The 11,494-nt window shown below is 43.5% G+C and overlaps 1 protein-coding gene across 1 annotated transcript in view; it reads left to right on the forward strand.

Annotated features, from left to right (window-relative positions):
• The window catches only part of UTP15 (UTP15 small subunit processome component), a 33,812-nt gene extending 23,297 nt beyond the window's left edge, over positions 1-10,515 (forward strand). Inside the window, exons 11-13 of the mRNA XM_083151900.1 lie at positions 6,120-6,253; positions 7,193-7,251; positions 8,491-10,515. Of these exons, the coding sequence (XP_083008026.1) occupies positions 6,120-6,253; positions 7,193-7,251; positions 8,491-8,717 (420 nt within the window). The 3' untranslated portion in view covers positions 8,718-10,515. The remainder of the gene's footprint in view (positions 1-6,119; positions 6,254-7,192; positions 7,252-8,490) is intronic.
• The last annotated feature ends 979 nt before the right edge of the window (positions 10,516-11,494 follow it).

An 11,494-nucleotide genomic window follows, 5' to 3' on the forward strand; every position in this document is an offset into this window, starting at 1 on the left:
GGACTCAGAACGGAAGGAGTGATTTTTGGATTTTGCGGCTCAGATTCTGGTGGAATTTTGGTGGGTGCTATGTCGCATTAGCAAGACCCCCCAAGCACCAATACAGTGGAACCCCCCCACAAGTCACCCCATTTTGAAAACTACACCCTCAGGGAATTCATCTAGGGGTATAGTGTTCTTTTAAAACCCCCAGGGGTTTCACCAATTTTGATACAAGTGGGCAGTGAAAAAGAAAAATTACATTTTTTACACAAAAATGCAGTTCTGGCTCAAAATTTTTCATTTTCAGAAGGTATGAAGGAGAAAAAGCACCCCAAAATCTGTGCCCCAATTTCTCCCGAGTACGGCAATGCCTCACATGTGACCAAAAAATACCAGTTGGGTGCATGGCAGGACTCAGAAGGGAAGGAGTGATTTTTGGATTTTGCAGCTCAGATTCTGGTGGAATTTTGGTGGGTGCTATGTCGCATTAGCAAGACCCCCCAAGCACCAATACAGTGGAACCCCCCCACAAGTCACCCCATTTTGCAAACTACACCCCTCAGGGAATTCATCTAGGGGTATAGTGTACATTTCAAACCCCCAGGGGTTTCACCAATTTTGATACAAGTGGGCAGTGAAAATGAAAAATTACATTTTTTTACACAAAAATGCAGTTCTGGCTCACAATTTTTCATTTTCAGAAGGTATGAAGGAGAAAAAGCACCCCAAAATATGTGCCCCAATTTCTTCCGAGTACGGCAATGCCTCACATGTGACCAAAAAATACCAGTTGGGTGCATGGCAGGACTCAGAACGGAAGGAGTGATTTTTGGATTTTGCGGCTCAGATTCTGGTGGAATTTTGGTGGGTGCTATGTCGCATTAGCAAGACCCCCCAAGCACCAATACAGTGGAACCCCCCCACAAGTCACCCCATTTTGCAAACTACACCCCTCAGGGAATTCATCTAGGGGTATAGTGTACATTTAAAACCCCCAGGGGTTTCACCAATTTTGATACAAGTGGGCAGTGAACATGAAAAATTACATTTTTTACACAAAAATGCAGTTCTGGCTCAAAATTTTTCATTTTCAGAAGATATGAAGGAGAAAAAGCACCCCAAAATCTGTGCCCCAATTTCTCCCGAGTACGGCAATGCCTCACATGTGACCAAAAAATACCAGTTGGGTGCATGGCAGGACTCAAAAGGGAAGGAGTGATTTTTGGATTTTGCAGCTCAGATTCTGGTGGAATTTTGGTGGGTGCTATGTCGCATTAGCAAGACCCCCCAAGCACCAATACAGTAGAACCCCCCCACAAGTGACCCCATTTTGCAAACTACACCCCTCAGGGAATTCATCTAGGGGTATAGTGTACATTTAAAACCCCCAGGGGTTTCACCAATTTTGATACAAGTGGGCAGTGAAAAAGAAAAATTACATTTTTTACACAAAAATGCAGTTCTGGCTCAAAATTTTTCATTTTCAGAAGGTATGAAGGAGAAAAAGCACCCCAAAATCTGTGCCCCAATTTCTCCCGAGTACGGCAATGCCTCACATGTGACCAAAAAATACCAGTTGGGTGCATGGCAGGACTCAGAAGGGAAGGAGTGATTTTTGGATTTTGCAGCACAGATTCTGGTGGAATGAATGGTGGGTGCTATGTTGCACCAATACAGTGGAACCCCCCCACAAGTCACCCCATTTTGCAAACTACACCCCTCAGGGAATTCATCTAGGGGTATAGTGTACATTTCAAACCCCCAGGGGTTTCACCAATTTTGATACAAGTGGGCAGTGAAAATGAAAAATTACATTTTTTTACACAAAAATGCAGTTCTGGCTCAAAATATTTCATTTTCAGAAGGTATGAAGGAGAAAAAGCACCCCAAAATCTGTGCCCCAATTTCTCCCGAGTACGGCAATGCCTCATGTGTGACCAAAAAGTGGCAGGACTCAGAAGGGAAGGAGTGATATTTGGAGTTTGCAGCACAAATTCTGGTGGAATGATGGTGGGTGCTATGTCGCATTAGCAAGACCCCCCAAGCACCAATACAGTGGACCCCCCCCACAAGTGACCCCATTTTGCAAACTACACCCCTCAGGGAATTCATCTAGGGGTATAGTGTACATTTCAAACCCCCAGGGGTTTCACCAATTTTGATAAAACTGGGCAGTGAACATGAAAAATTACATTTTTTTACACAAAAATGCAGTTCTGGCTCAAAATTTTTCATTTTCACAAGGAATGAAGGAGAAAAAGCACCCCAAAATCTGTGCCCCAATATCTCCCGAGTACGGCAATGCCTCACATGTGACCAAAAAATACCAGTTGGGTGCATGGCAGGACTCAGAAGGGAAGGAGTGATTTTTGGATTTTGCGGCTCAGATTCTGGTGGAATGAATGGTGGGTGCTATGTGGCATTAGCAAGACCCCCGAAGCACGGTGAAATGATGAACCTAATATTCCATAGATGTGTGGTATATTTTAAAACACTCTTTTATACATAGGCCGGGTTTGTCGGGGCAAGTGTCACACTGGAAAATAGTTTGCTTTCTTATTCCCTTTTTATAGCAAACTTTGCACCTTTTTTGTGTCCTGCCCTTTTTTCCAGTGGAGGGGATTTCATCAGGAAAATGCTGCCCTGGTACAATACGGGGGCCAGTACTAGAAGTACTGGGGCCCTCTGCCTGCTGGTTCCCAAATATTAGGCCCTTTATGACTTCCTCTTGAAAGTGCATAAATGTCCCCCTCTGGCCGGTAGAACGGAATAGCACGTAAGCGTTATACAGTGCCATCTGGATGATATACACGGCCACCTTCTTGTACCAGATTTTTGTTTTCCGCAGGGCACTGTACGGCTTCAGTACCTGATCTGAAAGATCCACTCCGCCCATGTACCTATTGTAATCCAGGATACAATTAGGTTTTGAGGTGTGGGTACTGGTACCTCGTACAGGGACGGAGGTGGTACTGTCTCCGTGAATTGTTGTCAGTATAAGGACATCCCTCTTGTCCTTATATTTGACCAACAACATATTTTCGGTGCATATTCCCCTGCTTTCACCCCTTCTCATTACTTGGGCAATGTGCGTTTTTGGGAGGCCTCTTTGGTTCTTGCGCACAGTACCGCAAGCTGCTGTACCTCTTGAACCAAGGGCCTTAAACAGGGGGATGCTAGTGTAAAAGTTATCCACATAGAGGTGATAACCTTTATCCAGGAAGGGGTGCACTAAATCCCAGACAATTTTCCCACTAACACCTACGAGGGAGGGGGGGCATTCTGGCGGTTGAATTCTTGAATCCTTCCCTTCATAAACCCTAAACCTGTGGGTGTACCCTGAGGTGCTTTCACACAGTTTATACATTTTTATGCCATACCTTGCCCTCTTACTGGGAAGGTACTGGCGGAATTTAACCCTTCCTTTAAAATGTATAAGGGACTCGTCGATACAAATAAATTTTTCTGGGATGTACACCTCTTCAAATTTGGCACTGAAATGATCAATGACCGGCCTGACTTTGAATAGCCGGTCAAAGGTGGGATCATCTCTGGGTGGGCACTGTGCATTATCGGTGTAATGTATAAATTTAAGAATTGTCTCAAATCGAGTCCGGGGCATGGCCATACGGTAAAATGGAGTACTGTACAGAACATCTGTACTCCAATATTGCCTAATTTCTGGCTTTTTTACTATGCCCATATGAAACACCAGACCCCAAAACGTCATCATCTCTACTGCATCTACAGGGGTCCACCTAGCAAATGATGACGTGGGGTTTTGAGCAATAAACTGCTGGGCATATAAATTAGTTTGGTCCACCATTAAATTTATAAAATCATCAGAGAAAAATAATTTGAAAAACTCAATTTCTCTGAGACCTGTGGAATCAAATTGGATTCCTGGCATGGCCAAAAACTCAGGAACCTGGGGCTCAAAATTGTCTGGTGGTGGGGTCCATACGAGATCAATTATTGGGGGGGGGGTCTCAGCTGATCTACGGGGGCGTCTTTGAGGGGGTCCCTCATCACCAGAGGAGGAAGAGGAGCTTAAGGCGAATCCTTCAAATTCCCCGCTTGCATCACTGCCTGTGTCAGAGTCAGAGGCAAGCATGGCATATGCCTCCTCCACTGAATACATTCTCCTGGATGACTGGGAGGACATTTGGGAGGACATTTGGGAGGACATTTGGGATGCCATTTTTATTTTTGTGTTACAGGTAGTGAAATGTTTCAACACGTGTATAGTGTAGGGGGGGGTACAAACTTTATTTCAACCTGGGGGGTATGTAGTGTGTAGTGTTTTTTGTAGTGTGCAGAAAAAAAAAAATACTTTATACAAAAAAAAAAAAAATGGAGGGGTTAAAAAAAAAAAAAAATTGAAGGGGTTAAAAAAAAAATTGAAGGGGTTAAAAAAAAAAAAATTGAAGGGGTTAAAAAAAAAAAAAAAAAGGTCCTGCGCCAAAAATTGAGCACAGATGTTGGTCAGTAACGTCTGTCACTGAACAGCGCTCAAAGGCAACAGGAATCTGATCAAAAAAAAAAAAAAAATTGATCAACCCTGTGCCGAAAAAGCTGATCAGTGATGTACGTCACTGATCGGCGCACAGTGGCCACAGGACACCCACAAAATCAGTGTGTGTAAAAAAAAAATTAAAAAAAGACCCCACAGCACTCACAAAAAAAAAAAAAGGTGATCAGTGATGCGACACTGATTACCAGTGAGGGACAGCAGGTGCACAACCTTTGGTGCAACTGACAGTGCAACTGGCAGCAACTGACAGGTATATATATAAAAAAAAAACCTCTGCGCCCCCAAAAAGTTGCTGATCAGCACAGAAATACTGATCAGCAAAAAAGGGGGGGTAGCAGACACAAAATATACACTCTCTATCACTCTCTGTCACTATCTCTCACTATCTATCACTATCTATCACTATCTATCACTCTAGGACACTGCAGCAGCAGCACTGACAGTTATATGTATAAAAAAAAACCTGCACCCCCAAAAAGGGGGGGTAGCAGACACAAAATATACACTCTCTATCACTCTCTGTCACTATCTCTCTCTATCTCTCTATCTCTCACTATCTATCACTATCTATCACTCTATGACACTGCAGCAGCAGCACTGACAGTTATATATATAAAATAAAACCCCTGCACCCCCAAAAAGGGGGGGTAGCAGACACAAATCTCTCTATCTCTCTACCTCTCACTACCTCTCACTATCTATCACTATCTATCACTGTATGACACTGCAGCAGCAGCACTGACAGTTATTTATATATAGAAAACCCCTGCACCCCCAAAAAGGGGGGGTAGCAGACACAAAATATAGCTCTCTCTGTCACTATCTCTCTATCTCTCTCTATCTCTCTCTCTCTATCTCTCTATCTCTCTATCACACTGCAGCAGCAGCAGGAAGTCTCAGGAAGTCAGATCCAGGAAGCGTCCAGCACGCTACAAGCAGTGATAAGGTGATCAGGTAAGGTATTTGCAAGGATCAGGTAAGTATTAGCAAGGATCAGGTCGGTATTCACGGCAGGCAGGCACGGTGACCGTTCTGCACGCTATTCCAGACCGGAATGGCGTCTGCAGCGCAGTCACCGTCAGTTTAAATGTCGCGCCTTGGCTGTGATTGGTCCGTGGGTCCCACGGACCAATCACAGCCTTGGGGGCAGGTGGGGTGAGGGTGGGGTGAGGTGTCATCGTCACCGATGACCCCCTCATGCCCCCCGACGCCCGGCGGTGATTGACACCTGTGTTACCAAGCGTCCGATTCGCTGGTAACACAGGAAAACGCTGTAATTGGCTGTTCACACTGAACAGCCAATCACAGCGATCGCCGACGGGGGGGCGACATCGCAGCCCCCCCTGGGCATGCAGGGACATGTCTGCTGTCAGGGACAGCAGACATCGTCCCTCTGTCACTGCGTCTCGAGACGCAGTGACAGTTTAAACTCATGACGTACATTTATGCCATGTGTCGGGAAGTACATCCCGGCCATGACGTAAATGTACGTCAAATGTCGGGAAGGGGTTAATGTGCACAACATGGTCTTGTTACCCTTGATTTGTAGACTTTGTTTTCTGTGTAGTTCCCTGATATAAAATATATTAATTTCTTGTTAAAGGCTGATATTACTGTTAGAACCCCAGAGGTGACCGTAGCTGTGATGAATGAAATTAACCGAAGAGGAACCCTTAAAAATGCTCTAGCAGGGAGGGATGAGAAGCAGCTGAGCACCATACTCACTTTCCTAATCAAGTAAGTATTCCCAGCATCGGGGGATTATCATTGCTCTTCTTGCATTGCTTTTTCTTTATTCATGCATTATTCTTTGGAGCTCTGCTTCTCGTTCCGAAGTCTGGTGTTTTATCCAAATGTAATTGTTTTACTCCTATGTCCGTGCAAAGATCGTCCAATTTTTGTATAGTGTATCAATATGTTTAATTTTTGTTTTTGAAGTGTGTATGCACACCCAGTGTGTATGGACCTTTTTAGATGTTAATACCAAATCCATTCTAATGTCCGCTTAGAAATTGTCTGGTCTTTTTTGTGGGCGAACTAGGTGAAGAAAATGTATTAACTTATTTTTTGAAAAATATTAAAAAAAAAAAATATATATTTATAAAACAAAATAAATTAATTGTTTTTTTAAACCTCAAATCGTCACCATTAAAACATTGTTACAATAATTTGGCCAGCGGATGCTCAGCCACCAGGTTCACACTAGGGAACTTCACGGAGGTCTCTGTGAATGAGGATTCTCTTCCTGCCGCCACCCCGCTGTGTATCTGATTGGTCACATCATGTGCTTCCAGATAAGATAACACACTGCCCGGTGTGCATCTATGGTAGTCAAGGGGTTAAAGCTGTCAGTCATTTCCCATATATTTCTAACTAGCGCTTGCCTGTGACTTAGCTGGTGTGGATGTGTGCTATCACTCAGCGGAACTCAAACACACAGGCCCTCATTGTAATCACTTCAGTCCCCGGCGTGTTCGTTTCGGGACCGGTGTTGAAGCACTGCACATGTGCAAATTCTCTTATATGTGTATGTTCAGGGCTTCTGTGTAGGTGACCTGCACAGGGGGTCCCTCGCTAAGGGGGGGGATTGAGGTGGGCAGGGAGCATTTGCATCCTCAAAAACGCTTGGTGCGCCCAGGAAATAAATGTTTTCATTAAATTCTCTCCCATCTCCAGGCACGTGGTGGAGCCCCGGTTTGCCCCAATATTGGCAAATGTAGCCGAAAAAGTTATAGGTAAGTGTTTTTTTTAACTAATTACTTTTTTATATTTGTAATTTAAATGAGCTGGGTGCTTTTATATGTAAAAATCATGGCCGTGTGTGGAATTTGCCTGTTATATAATATATTTTAGTATTAACTTAGAAAGGTACACTTTTGATTCCTGAAAACTGAGCCCCATAGTAATTTGGGCACCATTTGACCTATTAAGGGATCAATACATGCTTGTTATTTTGAATTTATGGTCACCTGTGTTGCTTGGCACAAGTTCTTAATTTCTAATGTATACAGAAAAGAAGAAAGAGGGAATTGCAAGACTCCATATGATTACCCTGATATGTGATGGTGCTTTCACCGCCAACTCTCTAGGAAGGTGTTCTGCAGGAGGGCCTGCTATGTAGCAAGTTGTCCAACCGGCAGAACCCACTTATTAGGGATATTGGGGCAGATGTATTAAGCCTTAACAAGAGATAAATGCAAGGGTGATAAGGAGAGATAAACGTCCAGCCAATCAGCTCCTTACTGACTATTTTCAATCACAGCCTGTAACATGACAGTTAGGATGTGATTGGCTGGACATTTATCTCTCTTTGGGGCAGATGTATCATAGCGGCGCGATAAGCGCCGCTATGATACTTCCTGCTTCGCCTCAATAGCGAGGCGAAGCAGGAAGGGACATCGACAAGATGTATTAACATCTTGTCGGCCTGAAGCGGGGGAGCGTTAACTCCCCCCTCTGGCGATGTCCCTTTCTGGAGATAGCGCATCAGTTAATACTGATGCGCTATCTCCTGTCCCCCGGCCGGCCGCACTGGGCATACGCGGGATCTCGCTGTTCACGCGAGATCCCCAGCCCAGACCTAACAGCAGGGACAGCGCTGTCCCTGCTGTTTAGATAGGGCTTCGCCAGCCTGATGCTGGCGAAGCCAAACCCGGCTTCGTGCGGAACGGTCGGGGATGCTGACCAATCATAAAATCAGCCTGCTATCATTTTGATAGCAGCGCCGATATGGACAGGGGCGCATAGCGCCCCTGTCCATTACCGCATCCCGGCCGCTTCATACATGGGGGAGAAGCGGTATCAGTGCACATAACGTGCGCTGATACCCTTCTCCCCCATATCGACACATCATACATCTGCCCCTTTATCACCTTTGCATTTATCTCTTGTTAAGGCTTAATACATCTGCCCCAATGTTTGATGAATTGATTGATGTGATCGCCCCTTTTAATTGTGTATTTTTATTTTCCTAGATATCTATTCTTCCGTCATCAACCAATCTCCTATAGTCGATAAACTGTTCCTAAGGCTCCAAGACACTTTAGAGAAAGAGATCAGCTACCAAGAAGAGCTCCTAGAGGTTTTGGGGATGATGGACACCCTCTTTGCAACTATGGCAAGCAAAAAAGAAACTGTTTCAGGAGAGACCAAATCAATAACAGATCCAAAGACCTTGATTGACAGAAAATCCTCACTGTGACCTGGCAGTTACCAGTGGACATAAGACCTTTTATCACTTTTTATATATTTTATATGGGGTCATCAGTTCCAGAGCAAAGGTTGGGATTCTATTACAGACCATTGGCCAGGGTCGCGATCCTGAGGGTTGCAGAGGACTCAGTCAAGGATGTTTGTTCATTGACTTTTTTTAAACAAAGTGTTTGAGTAGATTTTACATGAACTCCTTCTGTCAGATGATTGCCCTGTGACCACCACTGGTAAAGCTCATTGTCCAGCATCCACTTTGTTTCCTTCTGTCGTTTTGGTTGCTGCTGTTCTCTGCTATCTCGCTGACCCAGAGCTGTAGGAGACGGTCGGTCTTCAGCTGTTACTTTGTAACATAGTAGATGGGGTGTTCTGATCCTGATCTCTAGTTGAGTTCTTTTTCTTTAAATGCAAAGACCGAGGTTGTCAAACGATGATCAGCTTTCACCTGGCAGAGATGGAATAAGACATCTGCATTTACACCGCTCATATGATATCAGTACTTAGGACAAGATTCTGCCTTATTGGTTCAGATATCCATTAACATTAATAGTAATTCAATGTTACTGTGTTGCTTTACTGCCTAACCAGTAGTTCTGGGACACAGGACTCCTATTTGTCACAACATTGTAGCAGGATCATTTGTGAAACTGGGGCAGCACGTGATTGGATGGCCCCTAATGGTCCTGCACTTTTTTCCCCCTAATTTTCCAGATACGGTTTGCCTGGAGAAGTGCTCAGTAAAGGGGCAGTTCAGATAGCCTAAATGTTCCTTAGAGCTTTGCAAGTTTCATTTATGTGCACCACCTTATACATTTATATTTGTATGAGCAAAGGTCACAAACCAGAGCCTCACAAGGAGATCTATCCTGAGAGGCTTCTTCAAACACTTGAGCCATTGAAAGGACCTTGAAGTGTCTCTGAGTTGGTAATAGCAGAAAAGCCATCAAAACAATCCCACCATTCTGGTAGGTTGAACAGACACAGAAGCCGTTCTCGTATTATTAATTGTAGTAATGACAATAATCTGTAGGAAAATCAAATTGGCATGAGCTGTTTCGCATTCAAGCAAGTGAAGGAAAGGATATTGAATATTTTTGTACCAATATTTGTTCACTGGTCATTACTGAGTAAAACTCAAGTATGTCAACATTTTAAAAAAATGATTCAGTGAGTTTGTTACTAATGATAATAATAATAATGCAAGTTAAAATTTTCATCACCAAGCCACTAGATGGCACTGTTCTGCACATAGTCACTGATGGCAAGACCTGTGCATGGTTGTGGTAGCAGAAAGTAATGATTTGTGTGTACAATCCAACCTGAAAACAGAGCTTAAACAAAAGGGAAAAGAGAATATAGTCTGATAAAATACACACTGCAGCATAGCATGGTCCATGTAAGGATGCATCGCCATAAGGGAAATGGCTGAAACACAATTTGGCTAGCCAATGTTGAAGACAACAGTAATTGAAAATATTGAAAAACAGTGAAACTGGGTTATATCTTGTTCTGTGTAGCTGTGATTCCATGGACATTGTCCTCTCCAGTGCCTGGCTGAGTAATGTGATTGCAGTACATAGCTGCATAGTTATTGTGGTTGTGCAGTACCGCGGCTCCGCTTAGGAACTGTAGATGCTGCATCACGTGGGCACATTATTATAGTGTCCATGTGCTTCAGTATATGGCCACCACTGCTACCTCCCATGTGACACACCTGCAAATGACTGTCCTTGTAGTAGTACCAGGATGTGACGTCTATAATATATTAAAGAATTCAGAAGTTAAATGAGGACCATTTGTGGTGCAGACAATCCATTTATTTAAGTTGCACTCCATTCTCCCAATATGCTTTAGGCCAACAAAAAAACTGCTGTCTGACCTGTGTAATTTTGAAGGTACAGGAAACAAGGGGCTCTTGAAACACACACACAACCAACCAACCAACCACGTTCAATTTGATGCCCATCAGAGCTAGGAACACATTGTTGTGATGTGTACCTGGTCTTAGACTTCTGAATTGTTCTATTTCTTATATTGCTTTCACTTTTTGTCTGGTTTCCCAAGCAGTGGTTTGTCACATTTTAGAACATGTTTCCTATGTTTGTATAGAAAAACATACCAATTAGTTTTCATGGAGCCCAACCTACATTACAGTGCAGTTGTACATGTACAGAACATACTTGGCATATGATACACATAAAATGTTACGTTTGTTTGCTTTAGAACAACAACAAAAAAGCAGATTTTGAGGTTTTTTGTTTTTTTTCCTACTCTTCATTTTTTGTGTTTAACTCCTAGTAACAATCATGGCCCACCTCTTGTTCATTACTGCTTACATTACACCATTACACACATGGGGTTTGTTGTGCAAACCATTGCCACTAGGTGGCAGCATGCAGTCAGCAGTGAGATGAGTTGATAGGTGCTTTAGACATATCACAAACTATTACTGAGTTATATATTTTTATCTGTTTTTAATAATTTAGCATTTTTAACTATGATACTGTGGGCACTGCCATGACTCAATGGAGAACATACACAGATGTTATTGTGTGGGTGTTTTCTCCCATAGTATAAGGCGGGACGCTAAAGCATCAAAGACTTTTCACGGCCCGGGCAGGCGCACGTTGTCACCAGCCCTAAACGCTGTGGAGGATCTCATTTGTCAGAATTGCCACCACCTTCTGTGTGAATAAATTGGATGACAGCTCTTTGTTCTGATATTGGAGGACTACATCATGCACAACAACAGAAGTGAAGAAACTGAGG

Source organism: Crinia signifera, chromosome 1 (genome assembly GCF_055691185.1).
Source record: "Crinia signifera chromosome 1, ASM5569118v1, whole genome shotgun sequence".
Taxonomy (NCBI): Eukaryota; Metazoa; Chordata; class Amphibia; order Anura; family Myobatrachidae; genus Crinia; species Crinia signifera.